This window comes from Gamsiella multidivaricata, assembly GCF_025024155.1.
Source record: "Gamsiella multidivaricata strain RSA 2152 chromosome Unknown BC939scaffold_6, whole genome shotgun sequence".
Classification (NCBI taxonomy): domain Eukaryota; kingdom Fungi; phylum Mortierellomycota; class Mortierellomycetes; order Mortierellales; family Mortierellaceae; genus Gamsiella; species Gamsiella multidivaricata.
In genome coordinates, this window is record NW_026251714.1 from 330,551 (window position 1) to 349,750 (window position 19,200).

The 19,200-nt window shown below is 49.2% G+C and overlaps 7 protein-coding genes across 7 annotated transcripts; 3 read left to right on the forward strand and 4 right to left on the reverse strand.

The window, feature by feature from the left end:
- Positions 1-96: 96 nt before the first annotated feature.
- BC939DRAFT_438647 (uncharacterized protein) lies at positions 97-870 on the reverse strand. The gene is made up of 3 exons (XM_051553864.1): positions 669-870; positions 435-548; positions 97-292 (listed from the first exon to the last, which is right to left on the reverse strand). The coding sequence occupies exons 1-3, from the start codon at positions 756-758 to the stop codon at positions 266-268; spliced, it is 231 nt and encodes a 76-aa protein (XP_051416438.1). The 5' UTR covers positions 759-870; the 3' UTR covers positions 97-265.
- A 79-nt stretch (positions 871-949) lies between these two features.
- BC939DRAFT_438648 (uncharacterized protein) lies at positions 950-2,064 on the forward strand. Its single transcript, XM_051553865.1, has 2 exons — positions 950-1,274; positions 1,447-2,064. The coding sequence occupies exons 1-2, from the start codon at positions 993-995 to the stop codon at positions 2,029-2,031; spliced, it is 867 nt and encodes a 288-aa protein (XP_051416439.1). The 5' UTR covers positions 950-992; the 3' UTR covers positions 2,032-2,064.
- A 2,465-nt stretch (positions 2,065-4,529) lies between these two features.
- BC939DRAFT_257722 (uncharacterized protein) lies at positions 4,530-5,900 on the reverse strand. The gene is made up of 4 exons (XM_051551039.1): positions 5,640-5,900; positions 5,132-5,547; positions 4,988-5,046; positions 4,530-4,615 (listed from the first exon to the last, which is right to left on the reverse strand). The coding sequence occupies exons 1-4, from the start codon at positions 5,855-5,857 to the stop codon at positions 4,610-4,612; spliced, it is 699 nt and encodes a 232-aa protein (XP_051416440.1). The 5' UTR covers positions 5,858-5,900; the 3' UTR covers positions 4,530-4,609.
- Positions 5,587-8,287, reverse strand: BC939DRAFT_257691 (uncharacterized protein). Its single transcript, XM_051551038.1, has 4 exons — positions 8,212-8,287; positions 7,453-8,023; positions 5,974-6,312; positions 5,587-5,881 (listed from the first exon to the last, which is right to left on the reverse strand). The coding sequence occupies exons 2-4, from the start codon at positions 7,830-7,832 to the stop codon at positions 5,857-5,859; spliced, it is 744 nt and encodes a 247-aa protein (XP_051416441.1). The 5' UTR covers positions 7,833-8,023; positions 8,212-8,287; the 3' UTR covers positions 5,587-5,856.
- Positions 8,288-10,597: 2,310 nt separating this feature from the next.
- BC939DRAFT_525450 (uncharacterized protein) lies at positions 10,598-13,852 on the forward strand. Its single transcript, XM_051561314.1, has 2 exons — positions 10,598-12,277; positions 12,391-13,852. The coding sequence occupies exons 1-2, from the start codon at positions 10,874-10,876 to the stop codon at positions 13,621-13,623; spliced, it is 2,637 nt and encodes an 878-aa protein (XP_051416442.1). The 5' UTR covers positions 10,598-10,873; the 3' UTR covers positions 13,624-13,852.
- A 148-nt stretch (positions 13,853-14,000) lies between these two features.
- BC939DRAFT_499364 (replication factor-A protein 1) lies at positions 14,001-16,701 on the reverse strand (the record flags this gene model as incomplete). Its single annotated transcript, XM_051559935.1, has 10 exons — positions 14,001-14,102; positions 14,213-14,299; positions 14,396-14,874; positions 14,992-15,292; positions 15,387-15,560; positions 15,679-15,972; positions 16,061-16,127; positions 16,213-16,318; positions 16,430-16,464; positions 16,571-16,701. The coding sequence occupies 10 exons, from the start codon at positions 16,699-16,701 to the stop codon at positions 14,001-14,003; spliced, it is 1,776 nt and encodes a 591-aa protein (XP_051416443.1).
- Positions 16,702-17,394: 693 nt separating this feature from the next.
- Positions 17,395-19,199, forward strand: BC939DRAFT_257837 (P-loop containing nucleoside triphosphate hydrolase protein). Its single transcript, XM_051551040.1, has 5 exons — positions 17,395-17,569; positions 17,705-17,784; positions 17,914-18,415; positions 18,437-19,015; positions 19,168-19,199. The coding sequence occupies exons 2-4, from the start codon at positions 17,741-17,743 to the stop codon at positions 18,977-18,979; spliced, it is 1,089 nt and encodes a 362-aa protein (XP_051416444.1). The 5' UTR covers positions 17,395-17,569; positions 17,705-17,740; the 3' UTR covers positions 18,980-19,015; positions 19,168-19,199.
- The last annotated feature ends 1 nt before the right edge of the window (position 19,200 follows it).

Below are 19,200 nucleotides of genomic sequence, written 5' to 3' on the forward strand. Positions count from 1 at the left end.
TTTATCTACTTGAGCAAAAAGCACTTGACCCTTTTCACGCGCCCGTTTTTCTCGATATAAGGTATCATCTTTATTGAAGTCTTTTTTTTTTTTTTTCTGGTCAAAGCAAAAATAATAATACAGCAAATAGTGTTACATGAATCGCCCCTCTCCCCTTGTTGTGTTGAGGTATAAAAGTTTATAATGGTATAGACAGGGCCGCAAAAAAAGAAGCAATCGATAGCTTTTGAATCTCTGGTCTCTAAAGCTTTTTTTTTTTTTTTTTTTAGCCCTTGAGTTGTTGCAAGACCATCTAGGGTATTGCAAAAAAAAACGTTTCAAATCCCCGTTTAGCGACTTCTGGATCTATTTTGTCAAACGCCAACAGTCTCCCTCTCCCCTCTGCAAATCGAGACGAAAGAAAGGGGAAAAAAAAACGCGTCTGTCGTTCTTACCTTCAAGGCCCGCGAGACGTGTCTGGATTGGATGATGCTGTCATGTGTGAGTTGAGCCTGTCGACTCGCTTCAGATATGAGTCTCTGCAGGAACAAGAGATAAAGCACGTAGATCTAAACAAATAATAATAATAATAAAAAGGGCCAGTTGAAGACAGAACAAATGGCACTGTTAGTAAGAAAAGCGCTGGTGCCCGAAAGAAAGAAGACATCTTTGACAAAAGACGAACGTGCCTTGATGTCCACGTTTTTGGACATCTTCATAGTCGGCTCATGCGCCTGGATGATCCTCTTGAGGGTTGAACGTGGGTAGATGCGTGTCATGGTCGTCTTCGCCAAAGGCGGTATGAATGAGTTTTTTTTTGGCGGAGCAAAATATAAAAGATTCCCCTCCACAACGCGCGGGCAGCAAGTGTCCCAGTTCGTTCTTTTTTTTTTTTTGGTTGGAGCTGGAAGCGGTCACGAATGTTTATCACTCTCTCACCATTTCCTGCTGCGTCTTCTCACTTTAGCCTATTACCTCTCAGCACTTCAACCTCAAGCAAACAAGCAACACACATGGAGAACTATCACCGGCGCCCAAAGGCCTCAAAGTCCAAGTTTGAGAACGACGACGACTCGACCTCTAACACCACGGGCATCTCAAAAACGACCACACAGCATCACAACCGTCCTCAGCAGCACGGTGTCATGGTCATCTCTCCCAACGGCAAGATTCGCACCTACGTTACCCGCGCACTCGAGATATTGGTCGAGGCTGACGCTTCAGACACTCAACAGGACTTTGATCCAGAAAGCAATAACCAGAAAAAGAGCGAGAAAGGCAAATCAAAACCATCGGTACGTGTTGAAAAAAAACAGAACAGGGACAAGGAAGAAAAAAAAAATAAAAAATGACAAGAGCAACAATCTTGGATCAGTATCGCTATTTGGGTATCTGGACTTTTTGACAAGCAATTGCAAGCAATATCTAACATCCTCCGAACCTCATCTCTCTCTCTGATCGTTATAGAGTATACCAGCGCAAAGCACGAAACCCGCCGCATCCGCATCCTCCGGACCCTCAATACCCTCCACCTCAAACCCCACACCCACACCCACATCCATCTCCTCTCATCTCTCAAAACCCTCCTCCACTCAGGGCGTCCTAACCATCAAAGCCCAAGGTCGTTCCATCACCAAGGCTGTTACCGTTGCTGAGATCCTAAAGCGTCGCATGGAAGGTTCACTTCACCAATTCACGGAGATCGGACAGGTCACTGAACAAGAGATCTGGGATCCTAATCCCGACAAGCCCAATCTCGACCCAATTACCGTATCCAGACATAGACCCACCATCCGGATTCGACTTTCGAAATATTTGGAGGTCCATGCGACTGCTGGAACAGGACTCACAGGCGTCGACTCAACTATGCCAGGAGCTTCGATCCCTAGAGACGAGCATACAGATGATGATGACGATGATGATCATAATGATGGTGATGAGAACGGTGATGGCGGAGGAGAGGCATGGCCGGGCGCTATCTTGGATAGAGATGCGGCTGCAAGGAGGTTTGTTGGATATCAGGCTCCAACGGGCAACGACATTTACTTGTAAAATAAAGACTTTTTTTTTTTTTTTTTTTTTTTTTTGGTTAGAGATATTGTACAAAAAAAGAGTGTGAAAGCAACAGATCGGGGAATATGGCATGATGGACTCAAAATAAGAAAATATAACAATGGTAGCGCGAGAGGACAACAACAGCATAAAAAAAAATATATATATATATATAAAAAAAAGAATATTAACCAAGTAAAAAGCCCTCATTGCTTGCTACTGGCGCTTTCGTTTCGATACTCGAGTCCATTCCGCTTCTGGAATTCATCCAGAGCAGACTCTACAAAGCCCATCAACTCGTGCAAATGCAGATGTGTTCCCAGGGGCCAGTGGATCTTTTGGATCGTCGTCCCTGGCACAAAGCGGTCAAAACTCAGCCCTGCTTGACCGATCTGATCCGGATGAATGCACCACTTGCGGAACGTGTCCGGGAACTGCTTGCGAGCAATGTCCGGAGTCAACCACGACCGAGTGTCGTCCATGCGCTTCTGGATATGAGCCCAGTCTTCAACATTCTGAAGCATTCGGCTAGCCATCTCCTGAGGGATAGCGACCGTTGCTGCCGGTGCACCATTCTCTTCCTTGGAGGCCTGCCCCTTGGTCTTGAACTGTCCACTCTTGAGCATCTCCTTTCTCAGCGCCATGATATGGAAGCTGTACACTTTGAAGTAAACCAGAACTTCCATCAAAGCACTATTGCGAAAACAAAATGTATCGGCTGTTAATTCTCAAAATCCGTTTGTATGCTCTTGAGCGCCCATGAATCACTCCGTACCTGACACCGTCGAGTCCTGCGAGATGGTTGGAGTGGCATTGATTCGTCAGCGCATGAATGAACTGTCGCATGGTCTCCCAAGAGTTGATGGACTCCTTGACAGCAACGTCTGGTCGACCGGGGTTAGATAGTGTGTGATACTTGTCGTTCGCATGAAAAGCCGCAATAAACTCAATGGCGCTCAAAAAGTACTGAATCGCACCCAAGCGAGGATTGCTCTGATTCTTAAGAGTGCTGTCAGCATTGTGCTTGTAGGTGATTCCTTCGGATTGACGCCTACAATCCATAACAGTGTGTTAGTTCCCATACCAAGAACGCTTTCTTAATACAGATAATAAATAGCCATCATAACGACTTACAATCGGAAGGTGCTGTAGTAATCCGCGATCTTCTTTTGCACATCTGACGTGGGCTTTGAAGATGATGAGCTGCTGCTGGAAGGCTTTTGTTCAGTAGCAGTCGGTTTCTGATTGAGCTCCTTGGACATTTGTGGTGGTTTTCCTGTCAAGGCCGTCGCAGCAGCCAATGCTGGAGAATCCGACGCAGCCTTTGGTGTGTCGACCTTGTCCGCATTACTCTTCTTGCGCTGATAATCCTCGATTGACATCCTCTTAACGGTCGAGGTGAGGTTTCCAGAAGATGTCGACCGCTGCGACGTATCCTGCTGTCCTCGGCTATCCGATGTCAAAGAAGATGTAGGAGCAGGAGGCGATGCTGATTCTTCCTTAATTGCTTGAGATGGTCGTCGCGTGGAACTTGGGCTAACTAATGTTGTTGGCGCTCCTGGTTTGCTTTCTGGCTCACGACGGCCCGCACTGCTCTTGCTCGACTCCTGTGTCTGCTGCTGTTGCTGTGCCTTGCCATCAGTCCGCACTTCAATACGAGCAGATGCACTAGAGGAGACAGGGGTTGAAGTCTCTCTGCCTCGTCGGTCGCTCTCTTTCCTGGTCTCTCCTCGCTCTCTAGATCGTGATCGCTGCCGCTTCCGGTCCCGACTCCTTTCACGGCTGCCTCCACGGTCAGGACTCCTGTCCCGACTGCGGTCGCGGCTCCTGTCTCGCGAACGATCTCGGCTTCTGTCTCGTCCATAGCGGTCTCTACTGCGTCCTCTGCCTGAACGATCGTTGCGATCACGACTATTATCCCTCTGTCTACCGTCTTGTTTGCGCCTTGACAAGGATCTGTCGTCGTCATAATCCCGTCGATCACGATTCGACTTGCTGTCACGGTTATCGTTCCTGGAGGGGCTCCGATTGCGGTCGTATCTTCCTCTAGGCGACCTAGATCGTGAGCGGGTGCGCGACGACGAGCGCGATCGACCTCGTGCACGGTCCTTTGTAACCCTGTCCTTGTTGCTGGTGCTATTACGCTGTGCTGAAGATGAAGTGTCCTCCCTGGAATCCTTATCGTTTCTGGACTTGCTATCCTTTTGACCCTCTCTTCCTTCTCTACCTGTACGACGGTTCGGAGATGTAGGTGCAGCAGAGGAACTGGTACGATCCGATTTTGAAGTCGACTCGTTCTTGCTTCCTGTGCGGCTAGAGACCGAAAAGTCGTCCTCCTTAGAGGCCTTCCGTTCCTTGTTTGAGATTGAAGACGACGGCTTATCGATGTAGGCGGCTTTCTCCTTGGTTTCTCTAGCATTGTCGTCCTCCTTTGCTCGGCGACGTGCTTCAGATGATGTACCGTTCCGATCTCGAGAGTCGCTACGCTTGCGTGTCGCTGTTAAATCCGATTTCTGTGAATTGTCCTTGGATTCCAATCTGCTACGAGTGTCAGACTTCTCAGGTGGACCACCGGATTCTAGATCTTTGTTCGTACGCCGGCGCTTAGAGGGCTCGTCCAACTCACCCTCACCAGCGCTGTGGTATGCAGGTCGCATTTTCTTTTCCTTATTCCGATCCAGGGTTGGCGACAGCGACTGAGATTCCTTTACGCGACCAGACTTATCAGCGCCATTGGTGCTTCTCTCATCCGCGCGATGACTCCTACCGTCCGTGAAGTCAGATATGATCTTTGAAGAACTGGTAAAAGCCGGGTCCCGTTTGGCATGTGCCCCTGTGCTCGACGAAGCACCGTTCTCCGATGGTCGCTTCTTGGGGTCGGAGCGAGTGTCGTCTCTAGTATCCCGTGAGCGCCTTTCCTTGAGATCCTTGGCTGCGCTCTTTGACAACTTCCTACCTTCCGAATCGGACTCATCCGAGGAGTAGGAGCGACCCCTCTTTGTCGTGCTTTTCCTGCTGGATGGACTCGGGTATCTCTCCTGGCGTTTAGAATCCTTCCTGATATAGTCACTTTCCATACGCCGAGTCGAGTCGACGCTACCTTCTTTGTCAGTGCCCGAGGGCTTGTTGATGTCCATGTGATGATCGTCATCAGAAGAGTCCAATGAATATACTGCTTTCGATCGAGATTTTGAGTTGCCAGAGTGAATATGAGATGACGCCTTGGGCTTCTCGGAGCGAGGAAGAGGCTTTAGGGGAAGCAAATATGAGGGTATACTGATCTTGATGACAACTGGATTCTTCGACAGAACCATACTGGCAATCCGCCGAGGAAGTTCAGCAACCTGTCTGGATGAAAGTTCACAACAACACCTTCCACCAGAGGTCTTCCTGGCATGGATTTCCGTTGTATGGTGCTGAGTTGAGTCTGGTGGTGTCTTCCCAGACACAATCCCTGCAGGACGCTTGCCCCCGATCGTCTCTGATTTTGAGTTTCGTCGCCGGGCCGTTTTCCGCCTATGATGCCGATAAGGTTGAGACAACCCCTGGTTAGAACGAAGAAGTGTGATCGGATAGTGGATGATGTGATGACAATCATGAAGCCGTACCCGATACGTTTCCTGGCCTGCGTTTGTGTGTCGATGTCGCTGTTGGCGACATTCTCTGATCCTGCATCTGATGAGGACCGACCGGAATCACTTCCCGAGTCAGAGCTCTCGTCGCTGGTGGCGCCCAATCCCAATGGCGCCTTCGGCACTTTGCCTGGCTGCTTGCCTCCGGTAACACTCCTCACTGGGGCTGGCCAAGGAGGAATGGTGGGACTCATTATGATAGGAAGGCCCTCCAGCAACTAACAAAGCATCGTGCAAATACATATAGTAAGTAGCTCGGCCATTTTGCGCATCACCGGAGATTATGAACATCGATTGTCTTGAAGCTCACCTCGATGCTCTTGCGAATCTCTTCCAGTGGAGGCGTTGGAGGAACCTTTGGGATGTCATGAAAATGGCGGACAGCAGGAGACACGTCAGTGCCAATGGCAGCGTAGGACGAGCCGAAGGCAGGAAGGACCTGCGATCATGGAGTGCACTTACATGGCTGAATGGGTCGAGGGAGTTGTGTGATGCTGGATTGCTGTGTGAACCTCGACCGTTGGATGCGCTATTGTTGTTACTGCTGTTATTGTTGTTGTTGTTGTTGTTGTTGGTGTTGTTGTTGTTGCTGTTGTTATTGTTGTTGTTGCAGTTATTGTTGCTCAAGTATCTACTATCTGTCTTTTGACTGCGTTGACAAGGCAGCAAGCAATACAAGCCATACAGATAAGAAAGGGATAGAAAACAAATAGAGTCAGTACCATGGAGAAACCGAAGGGGAAGAATTCGCTGTATGTCTGTTTGTTTGTTTGTGTGCATGTCTTTGTGCCTGAGGTGGATGTGGCACACGGCGCCTTTCGCCCAAAGTGGGCCCTTTCCAGGGGTAACAACACCACCCGTATACTTTACCACTGAAGTTCCCGTCCCATTCCCATTTCTATTCCCATAATCATCTCAGCATCATCCCCCTTTCCCCATACTGATCAAGTAATCAAACGATTAATTGCGATTGAGCCTTTGACGTCTCTTCAGGGAAGAAGCCTGTGTTGATCCGGGACGTGGGCGGCCTTCCATCTCCTCCACCAAAAAAGAGAAAGCTCCCCCTTCATTTTCTTTTTTGTGCTCCTGTTATCCACGCCTGGACCGTATGCATGTTGCACACAACAAAACATCCATTGCCACATGTCACACACAAACACAACATGATTCTCATCGGCATTGGGGGATGGGCTGACGAACGGATAGATGGCAAGCAAACTGACATTTGTTTTGTCGCGCTTTGGACCACAGACGGGTCGACACCGCGCAAAGGTAAGCAGTGATCGCATCAAAGAGTATGGGCATCATCAGAAAGTCGAGAACGCCCAGTGGTATTGAATCCATTAGAGTCGCATAATCCCATCTCATAATCAGAGTTCCACAGTGGCCCCTCTCCTGATCTGCAAACGCTCTTTGTCGCTCTGCTTTTTTATGCCTTTTCTCACGCTCTCACTCTTGATAGATGAACATTCGCGTGCTTCAAGAGGACTACTCTGCTACCGGCCACGGTTAGTGCCACATCATGGTATTCCAACTAGTTCCAAGCCGACTCTTTCATCCTAGGTTTCGGGTCTGCTCAATATTACTGACCATAACCATTATAGGCCAGCACTTCTTCTCCGCGCTTTCGTCCTTAGTCTCTAGTTTTACTCTTCCCATCGCTCGCTCTCGATATTTTTCACCCATTTAGCGATGCATGCCTTCATTTCCCACACCCTTCTAAATTTTCATCCTGTCGCACACCACCCTAAATCAAAAGGCAAGAAATAATAAACGCAATAAAACATACCCAGGCATGTGTCCAAACTGCATCCCTGCAGCCCAGCCAGAGAGAACCGGAGGTGTCGGCGGCACAAGCCATTCGTTCTTAAGAGACCCTCCGAAGGAAGGACTCCTCTCCTGAGACGATCGATCTTTGAATCCCCAGGCCCGTGGATTAAAGGTTGCGTATTCAACGCAATTGTACATCAAATCGGGTCCCGGGTGCCCACCTCCGACTGTCCAGTGCCGCCTCAAGTCGGCGATTTTCTGGTCAATGTCTTCATAGGAGGTCTGTGTTGAATTTGGGGTGTTGAGGGTACTGGCATTGGACGACGTAGCAATTGAGCTCGGGCTGGGGATAGAGGGACTGGGGAGGGCGGTCGCACGGACAGAGGTTGCCGTTGACATGGCGCCAGTCGTTGCGTTCGAGCTGTCGTTTAGGGGTCGAGGTTCCTGCGTTGAAGGTTCAATTGGTGAGAGATATTGGAGTGTGAGGTTGAGCGCTGGTTGTTGGTTTGGGATGAAGGGGATGGGGTTGGTGAATTAGAGATTCAATCTGTTGCAGGTGCTCGTGTTTTTGGTGAGGAGGGATAGATAGGCTATTAAAAGACAGCGAGCACAAGAGAGTGAGTGGCGAGCAGCAGTGGTGGATTAGGAGTGGGGTGGAGTACAATGGAGTACATACACGAAAAATAGCGGGCGGAGGATGGAATGAGGAATGTGGTAGCGATGAGGGAGGTTCCTTGCGGGAGGACCGATCAGACAGAAAAGAAGAAAGATCTCGTACTTTGTTCCCTGACAGGAGGAGAAGGAAAGGAACGAAGGAACGAAGGAACGAAAGAAGGGAAGGCTGCGGCTGCAGAGAGTCAGGAAGTGGACACAGCAGCAGTCAACGGGTGCATGGGCTGCATGCAAACGTGATGGGTGGCAGAGATGTAATTCTGGTCTCTGGACATATGTAGAGAGGTATGCGCCGAAGAGCGGCCCCCAGACACAACCCGCAACCACCACCCCGCCCCAGACATGACACCACCCAAAGCCCAGATATGATTCCACTGATTTTAGAATTCTGGGTAGGGAAAAAGGGCCCTGGCCAATAATGTGTCCGCACTCTCTTGCCCTTTGCCTTTTCATTTTTCCGAAATATCCTCCCCTCTCTCCTCTCTCTCTCTCTCTCTCTCTCTCTCTCTCTCTCTCTCTCTCTTTCTCTTTCTCTCTTTCTTTCCTTCTTTCCTTCTCTCTTCAAGCGTCTCTTCGATCATGCACGCAAAAGGGAGAGAAGAGGCCATGGCCAGTCGACAAAAATCAGCATGAAAAAGAGGCACATTTCTCCGAGGAAACCAATTCGCATGGTGTGGATTGAATCGAGATAAAATAAAAAGGGACACAATTATGTTCACCCGCGGTGCGCCGTAGGGTGATTTGTAATGAAAGATACTGAATAAGGGAAGCCACTCCGAATGAACAAGCTGCTGCATCGACCACAAAGATGAATGACCCATGTCGTCTTGCCTCCTCATGGTCAATGGTTGCATTCATAACCTCACCTGCAAGTTGAACAATTCGAATGTGTGAGATGATGAGAGTGTGGAATGGTGTTTAGAAACTAACCTTGTAGACAACAAAATCGGAATCCTTGTGGCAGTGGGCGGGATTGCTAGTTTGTCGCGAGTAAGAAAGGACCAAGAGATTATGAAGGACCTGCTGTCTGTGGTAGACACCGCGAAGTAGTGTGCACAGTGCCCGTTGAGTGGAAAGAGGCGGTGAAGAAGAAAAGGAAATCATGGCCATGGGCTGCTCAAATACAATCTGCCCAAGGATCCCTCTTCGTTTTCCTATCTCCCATTCAGCCACACCAAATTCGCTTCTCTGGTGACCAGCAGGCAAGGAGAGGAGCCGATAATAAAAAAAATCGAATCGATGGAACCCGATATCGTTAGGGTGTCATTTTGTCTCAATTCATGGGGCCGGCCTCCAGGATGGGAATCACGTCCTTCAAATTCGCTCATCGACTGTTTCAGGGCCGCCTTATCCCCCTGGCAGTTTCGGCCAGAATGAGGCCACAGAACAGAGGAATAAATAGAACACTGCAGTGAACAACCAGAGACCACTATGGCATGCATGCATGCATGAATAGAAACGACCCCGGAGGCCATCTCACCATTGTACCCTGCGTGAACAGAGTGGAGCATAGCTGTCTCTATGTTTCTATCCAAAATATTTTTCTGAGCAATGGTGAATAAGCAGCTCTCGACCCTCACTGCCCACCGGCGCTTTTACGCCGCAAGGCAGGGGGGAGGGGTTTTCCTTCTCCACGGTTTGTGTGTACAGCCGTGTTTGTGCGTTTTCGCTTTTTCTTTGCTCTTATGCCAGTGCGCGCTCTTTTGTGTTCCCACCACAGGAATGAGCAACAGGGGAACACAGATACAGCGCGTTGATGCACGTTTTCTCTTTAGACAATCGATCGAGCACGGGATATGCGCCTCGGCATAGCAGACGATGCGAGACTAGTCGTATTTTTGTCCGCTGCGCAAACGTAGAACGACAGATTTCTATTCGCCGCGTCCCTCGCCTAGAGGAATACACAGCCCAAGTGCATGATCTTTGGTGGCAAATCGAGTCCCACATTGGGAGCAGGCATTTCCGGTTCTCAGGGCTTGAGGATGTCCACGGACGCGCGATGTCATACAACGCTATTTTATATTCCTCCCGCTCCCCTCTTTGTCCAGAACTATGGACATATTATGCCTGTAGTGCAGTAGAGGCAGCTTTTATGTAGTTGGGGGTATTCCAAAAGAACAGACAGAATGACGTTTCTTCTCTGCATCTTTGCGTCCTCGTCGCATGTATTTTGCATTGGGGTCAAATCGATATTGGAATGTTGAACAGCATTGATATGCCCAACTGTCCGGCAGAACTAACTTCTTGGATGCATGCCCCGCCTCAGTCATGCATCGCTGGTTTACGTTTTAGTCCCTCGCCCCCACAATGCATAGGACACGAAATAAAAGCTAGATACCAGTCTCTGCATATCCGTGTGCGTTGCTCAGCACCACGCGCGCTGTCGTCTGCATCATCATCATCCTCGCCGTAGTCATGATCGTCCAAAAAAAAAGTCTTACCCTATATCTCGTTGAGCTGACATTCTACTTTCGCCCATTACCTCGTAATACCATCTCTCCGGGCTGCTTCCAATGTTTTAGCCACCTTTTTGCATTTCGTAGTTTCCTCTCTACCCCACGCTCTTGCATACCACCTGCAGGTATAGACCATCATTCCATCTCTTTTCTACCTCCCCCGCATCTCACCCCAAGGAAGCGGATATCCCCTCCAACACTCACGCGTCCACAGAATTTCTTCTCACTACCCCACATCTTCAGCTTTCTCCCCAGGCTCACCACTTGGTCCTCCCTATATTTCTTTACAACCATTCACATCCTACAAAGCTCATGAACACCGCACTCAGCGACATTGGCCACAATGTGCAACGGTCTTCTGGCACCTCCAGTATAAAACTCGCGTCCAACAGTATCTGTGACATCACTACCAAGGAGAAAGCTGAAGGAGGCAACAGTTCTGGGCTCTATTTAAATGCAAAGGCAGATTATTATCTCATTTCGAAATTCGACTCTGGTTCACGGGATTGCCTGTTTCCAGGCACGAACCATGCTACACTCTCCACCTCGTATGATGCGTTTTTCACAGACGATGCCTATAATGGCGGAGACCATGGTGCTTCGGCCCTGATCATGCCGTATGGGCACGGACCCGTGGAATTCGAGGACACTCGACTCTACGAAGGACGATATGAAGATCGAGGGGACGATGAACGCGAATTTGAAGACACTGGACACCAACATCTGCTTGATAGACAACAGCAACAGCACCCGCACCAGAGATCTCCGCTACAAAAGCAATTGCACCTGTCGGAGGATGCATTGATCATGGAGCCCACGATTCTGGCGGGGTATCAGCGTAGACATCCACAGCCCACGGAGCAACAGCTTCAGCTCCATCTTGTGCAACCATCGTTGCTCGAGTCATCGACAATGAAGAGAGAGCGTGAGGAACTTCAGGGTATAGGTCTGATCTATCATCAATTGCAAGATGAGCAGGAGGAACAGGAGGAGCAAGAGTCTCCAAATCATGATCACACCATGGAGATTGACAATGATGAACACGACAATACGACCGACATGGAGGGGGCAATAGAGAAGAAGCGCAAGGGCATATGGAGCCAAGAGCGCGTTACTGAGCCCGAGACGGATCAAGACGACGACGACGAGGAGGAGGAGGATGTGGAGGAGGAAGACCAGGGCTCCGATGAGGATGTTCCCATGCAAGATCTGAAGCGCAAGCGTCGCCGAAAGAGTGAAGCTACAGATATCCAACAACAACAGCAACAACAGCAACAGCAACAGCAACAGCAGCAGTACCTTCACCGCCAGCTATATTCTTCCTCCTCCTCTTCCTCCTCATCACACACTCCTGCATCTTCATCATCTTTATCCCCAGCGACGCATTCCAGCAACTTGATCACAGAGCAACAATTCCTCCTCCTAGCCGAGGACTATCTACTCTCGCTCTCACCAAAGAAGCGCGAAAAGGCCCTACTGTCGAACTCGATGTACCAAAAGATCCTCATGGTGTTGCTCCAGCCCAAGAACACCCAGGTCTCGACCGCGCAGTTTCGATTTTGGGCCAAAAAAATGTTCACTCTCTCTACTACCCCAACTCACCATGTCGTCTGCCATGGTGGTAAACCTGTCGCGACTAAGGAATGCCTCTATGACGTACTGGTCTACTGCCATCGAAAGAGCTCCCATGGTGGTCGGGACAAGACGTCTGCAGAGGTGGGTATTCCTGCGTTACTGCTCCTTATGCATTCTAATCATTGCTGAAAAGAAAAAAGAAGAGAACAGTTTATTCAAACCTCCTTTCGTCCTCTACGCGAATTCTTTTCCAGGTGCGGCAGCATTACTCGTGGGTCCCCAAGGAGCTGATCGCTCGCTTTGTGAAGCATTGTCCGCTTTGTCTCAGCCGTCGCAACACACAGCAGCGTCAAAGTGCACCCGGAACTTGTACGGTCCCTGGGATCGAAGCCTCTAGCCCATCATTCCACCCGATTCTAGACGTGTCGTTGCCACGGCTCCATCAGAGCCAACGGCACCATACGTCCAAAACAGAAGGACCTCTGTCTCTGCCTCAAGAGTCACTGCAGCAGCCGGACCCTCCGCAAGCACAACCGCACCAGCGCCAGTACCGCCAGCAACAACACTTGCAGCAATATCCGCATGCGCTCTATGATCAAACCATGCACCTAGATCAAAAAACTCATCCTGCGAAGAACTCTGACGAGGACTACGTTGACAGGCTCGACGATGAAAAGTCAAGTCCGCAAGACCAGAACGACTGCATGCAGGTCGATCAAGGCGCATATGATGATGGCCAGGGACCCACCAACCCAAACGAGGTCCCACACGCGCTTAGCCCACACGTCCATCCTAACCGCCAACACCACCAAAATCACTACTATCCATTTCTGCAACATCGCCCTTCTTATCCAAACTACCACCACCCCTACTTACACCATCAACAGCAACCCTACCGACACTCTCACCCACGACACCACGCTCCGTCTCCGAAACCTACGCCGCCCATCATACCCATCGCCGTCCATCCAAACGGCCACATCCTGCACGACCGCCACCCAATCCACAACCGTGCACGGCTCATGGGCCTCACGACTTCCACTGGCCCCACCGTTACCTCTGCGTCCACAACTTCAAACTCTTTCCTGATCGCGCCCTTCCAACTCCCCTCCAACTCCACCTCCGCCTCCGCCTCCGCCTCCGTCTCGACCTCTTCTTCTCAATCTGCATCCACACTAAACCCAAATCCTCATACCACCTTCAGCATGACCCTACCGCCCTTCCAATACCCCTATAATCATCATCAGCATAAAGTCCACAACCGATCACCGTCCTTCTTCTACAACGCCCTCGGTTTAGATCCTCCACATCAAATTGTCGAGTCTGCTGAGACTCAAGTCTATGGCTACGGAGAGAATAATGGAAGCGAAGAAGACGAAGAAGTGGAGGATGAAGATCTACAGCGCGTGGAAGAGAATGGGGAGGAGAAACAAGAGATAAGGATCAAAGGTGAAGATGGCGAGAAAGGGAATGCCGCTATCGAATAACAGAATGACAGTTATAGGTACTGAGCGAGGGGCGAAGGAAGGGAGGAGGAAGGCTCATGCCTTTAGTTGTGTCTTTCATGATGAAACTCGGATCTCTATGGTAATCCAGATTTATATCAATGATACGCCCTTCCTTCGTCCCTCCCCAGATCCCTAATGCTTCATGCTCACACAAGCTCCACTGCTCACTCGATGCCAGTATGTACGCATAAACCATTAAAAAGCATGTTACTTCATTCATGGTCTTTTTATTGTCGGATCAATGGCTGCAAATATGCAGTGTATAGGATAAAATCGTGTCGATATTGCGCATGAAAATACACCATTCCACTTCGTCCCCCTGCTCCCTGCCATCGCAACGGTGATCGGCCCTTCTTTTAGACTCCGTACTCCTGCAGCTGCTTCAACAGATACTTGGATTCATCAACCCAGTTGATGGGTGTTACTGAAATAATCGTGAAGCGCATCTTCGCCTCATCCTAATATAGTATTAAGAAAAACACAAACGCTCTTTAAGAATGATAATCCAAGGCAGACAATCCAATGCGCCATAATCATGTCGATCTACTGAAGACAGCAAAATCCTTACTCCATAAACCTCCTGCTTCGCTCGGCACTTGAAGGTATATGCCTTGAACGTGGCTCTGTCGAACGTGGGCCTGACTTCATTAGGGTTCTACATATTTCAAAACAAGGAACCCATTCTGAGTTAGCACCTCGATTGTCATACATATCTTCATGTCGTTCCTTGATACTCCAAGTGTTTCAATACCATAACAAGCTCTGCAGCTGGTCGTCCGGTGATGGTAGCTCCAGCATCGTTGAAGGCCTGCAGCCAGTTCTGTCCAGTGTGATCGGCGACGTTCACTCCCATTATGTATCTGTACTCTGGCTCAGGATGTGTCTGGCTGCACTTCTCACATCGCCAGCCGTTGCTGTCTTGCGTGACCTTCTTGTTGCAGTTGGGCATTGGGCAGGCCGGGTATTGGAACGTGTTCTCGGCTTTACCCATGCTCACAATTGTACCCTTCGTCTCAAAGTAGAGCTGCTGTACAGGTTCCAGGTTTGCAGCCGCATTTTTGAACTCATCAAACGTCATCCTGGGAGCCGCATTGGCCTTGAAGTCAGAGGCATGAGCCTGGAACGTGGCGGATTGTCCCTGCTGGTCAAACCATGCTCGCAGTTTGAAGGCCTCTGTAATCTCTGGATTCAGTTTGTATGTGCTGCCGCCAAAAGCGTTGAGCGACTTGCCTAAGGATTGGCAAGCATCATCAAATGTAGCATCAGTATTGCTTATGATTCAACAGTTTCCATGTATCATGCATCACAAAGCGACTTCTATAGCAAAATCAAAACTCCAGGACGTACCACCATAGTTGCTAACAGAGACACCCTTGAACGCGATAACAGGATTTGAGCCATTGACAGAGAATGATTCGGCCTGGTTGCCCCAAAGTGTAAGCCGAGTGGCGAAGCCGGTGCTGTCTACCAATGTCAGGTCGCGTTTGATAACAGGACGGTTCGTCTTTTGTGAATTGGTATTGGTGACTTCACCGATCTCCTTGACAATAGCCACGACATCCACTGTTTCTTTCTCGTTGATATTGGCGAGGGTCGACAGATCCACGAAATTGTAACGCATCGTTGGTACATGGTTGTTCTCCGGTGCCTATTGAAAGTCCACGAAATATACCAAATCACAATCAGCTGCGGCTTTCCATATTAAGCAGGAAAAGAAACATGGACAAAAATAGAGCACTTACGGGGACAATGTGGGTGTCGCGCTGAAGAATCAGCTCATAATTGTTCTTGACGTTGTTGAACTGCTTTTTGGCCACGTCAACCTTGGCGTTGGAAATAAAATAGACCTTGCCCTCCTCGATCATGTTGTAGTATTCATCCACTTGTTGAGTGAAGGCTGTAGCCTTGATTTCCCCCTATTTTGATAAACATACAGATAGATACAGATAGATATAATCAGTATTTTCGATCTACACGCAATCGTTTTCCGCCTTTAGATAAATCTCTGGCATGGCCTCTAGCGATATGACTTACACTCTCATCCATCAGGGTCATGCTGAACAGTCTACCCTCGCTATTTCCTGGTTTGCTCCAAGTCTTGATGTCTGACTTTTGTGTGACGCGAGCCATGATCGTCCACTTGTTCTGATATAGATTCAAGAAGCTAATAGGAAAGACTGGTCCACCGCTGGGCGAAAGAATATGTTGTTGCGGTTGGTGCTGCTGTGGTTGTTGCTGGTGCACCTGCTGGTATGGGTTAGAGGCCTGCTGTTGCTGTTGACCAGCTCGGCTCTGCGCGGGAGCAGCAGTGTCGGGGTCGATGCTGATCTGTGTTGATGGGAGATATTAGCGTTTTAAAGCGATTGTCCCCAGAGCTTTGGTCCTTTCAATGATGCAGCGAGGAAGGTGAACTTACTGGCTCTCCGATCTTACCGAGGTGACCAAACTGGTCGAGGACATCAAGCTCTAAAGCAAGGATAAGTCTGAACGGATTACTGGTTAGCGGCCATGGCAGTCCGCTCATGTTGATTCAACTCCTACTGTCAAATGTGCTTATCTTTGACATACTTTCTTTTGTTGACGGGTTTGATCGAATGCTTGTTCAGCTTAATAAGCGAATACTGTTTCAAAGCCCCGCTGTCGACGAGATGATTCAATCCGACGCCAAGAATGCCTACGGAATAAAGCAAACGCAATAAATTTTCGTTAGTTTTGTTCACGCAGTGTGCCACTAGAACGCCGAAGGTGCAATGGGGGCGATCGTCAAAAGAAACTGATTCGGTACCTTGAAATACGTAGCTCCCATCCGATAAAAGCAGTCTGCAATTTGGAGTAGAAGAAGACGTATAGAAACAAGGCTGGTCAGCATCCTAAACCTCATTAACCGTTCTTTGCCACCAAAAAATGCCACCTCGAAATCATTTACCTGTGGCGGATGGCTCCGCCTTGCGCCGGCTGGACCATAGCCTTGGTGTTCAGGACCTGCAAGATGGCGCCTGGACAAGGCTGCTCATTGTAGAGTGTTTGGATGGCATTGGGTGTACAGGGGTTTGTCATGATGATAGACTGAGGGACAGAGAGTATTGCGTTGGGAAGAATGAGAAAGCGCGACCACGAAGGACAGCAAACAACCAAATGAAGAATGCGCGTTGGCAGTCACACGTAAATGAAAAAACAGCGTGGCTTGTAGCGCCTTTCCTTCCTTCCACCCCATTCTGAGGGCCCAATCGAGCAGCAGGCACAAGAAAAAAAAACTGCGGCGGGTAACAAAAGTGAGCTTGCTGCCCGAAAAAAATTTTTCACCCTCTTTGCTTCGCTCCCTCTCCATCTCCCTACACCCGACGATCCGAGTTCTTTCATTAAAGGAACTCTCATCGTTGTAAAAGAAAAAAGCAAAAAAAAATCATGTCTTCGAAGTAGGTTAACAGAAAAAATAGGCTGCCTTCATCGTCATCCCACCCTCGACTTCATCTTGCGCTATGGATCAAAAAGGCCCGATCTCGCATAGGATCTGAAGCAGTGTGCGACATGGATACATTCTACCGGGGAGAATCTCCTATTCCTCATCTTCCACTCTCAGACCTCTTCCCTCATCTGATTCAACAAAAATGTTGGTCCTCGCTGTTTGATCCCCCGAGAGTATCGGTGGATCTCTTTGGCCCTGAGCTGCCGCTTAGGGCAAGATAACAGTAACGCTGAGATGCCCCAGTTCTCTTTTCAGTTGCTTCTCCTGCATTTTTATTTCATTCTCCCTCTCCCTTTCCTGATATGCATGCAGATGATATGCATGTCTCCTCTGAATATCATAATTTGGCTTGACAGGACGTTCGTCCCAGTGTTGTAACCGCTCCTATCTCTTGTGGATCTTTTTCAATTCAATAGCAACGAGGCCGGTGGTCTCGAAATTGACCAGAATGAGATTGAGGTAATGGTCCTTGGCAGGAACGCCCCTCCTATCCGGGAACCGTAGACTGGATGTCTTGCACAGGACCTCAGTTGACATCCCCATACTGACATTTTTTTTTATTTTGTACCTTCTGTTTGAATCTGACTCTAACAGTCCAACTGGGATGAGGTTGTTGATAACTTCGACAACATGAGCCTCTCCCCCGAGTTGCTTCGTGGTATCTATGCCTATGGGTACGTATCATTGGACAGGAACAGACCACGTTTTCGTACTGGCAACATCATATCGCTCTGTTACATTTCGCCAACTGACAGCATCCTTTTTGGTTTCCTTCACCATGTCGCCTTAACGTCTTAATTCAGTTTCGAACGCCCTTCGACCATTCAGCAGCGTGCCATTCTCCCCGTCATCAAGGGACATGATGTCATTGCTCAGGCCCAGTCTGGTACTGGAAAGACTGCCACCTTCTCGATCTCGGCTCTTCAGAAGTTGGACACCTCCAACCCTCAGTGCCAGGCCCTCATCCTCGCTCCTACTCGCGAGTTGGCCCAGCAGATCCAAAAGGTCGTCATTGCCCTCGGTGACTTCATGAAGGTTCAGTGCCACGCCTGCATTGGTGGTACCAACGTCCGCGACGACATGAGAACCCTCGAGAGTGGTGCCCAGGTCGTTGTCGGTACCCCCGGTCGTGTCTTCGACATGATCAACCGCGGTGCCCTCAAGACCGATTCCATGAAGATGTTCATCCTCGATGAGGCCGATGAGATGTTGTCCCGCGGTTTCAAGGATCAGATCTACGATGTCTTCCAGCGTCTTCCCCCCAGCACTCAGGTTGTCCTTTTGTCCGCCACCATGCCCACTGAGGTCATGGAGGTCACCACCAAGTTCATGCGTGAGCCCATCCGTATTCTGGTTAAGAAGGACGAGTTGACCCTTGAGGGTATCAAGCAGTTCTACGTCGCCGTCGAGAAGGAGGAGTGGAAGTTGGACACCCTTTGCGATCTCTACGAGACCGTCACCATCACTCAGGCCGTCATCTTCTGCAACACCCGCAGAAAGGTCGACTGGTTGACCGAGAAGCTCACTGCCCGCGAGTTCACTGTCTCTGCCATGCACGGAGATATGGAGCAGGCACAGCGTGAGGTCATTATGAAGGAGTTCCGCTCTGGTTCTTCCCGTGTTTTGATCGCCACCGACTTGCTGGCCCGTGGTATCGATGTCCAGCAGGTTTCCTTGGTTATCAACTACGATCTCCCCTCGAACAAGGAGAACTACATTCATCGTATCGGTCGTGGTGGTCGTTTCGGTCGTAAGGGTGTTGCCATCAACTTCGTCACCGCTGATGACACCCGCATGCTCCGCGAGATTGAGCAGTTCTACTCTACTCAGATCCTTGAGATGCCCATGAACGTTGCCGATCTTATCTAAGCGCAATGTGTTTGTGGTTGGGTGAACGAAGCTAATGTAAGTACCACTACATTATATCTCTCCTGGAGTTACTTCATGATTCTTAATGCCATTGATGGCATATCTATTATGTGCATGCGTATTAACCGTGTTCTTTACTTCTTTTTTTTTTTTTGTCAACTGGTTAACGTTTTTTTATTAGAATGCAGAATAAAATATTTTCTTTTGAGATGGAAAAAAAA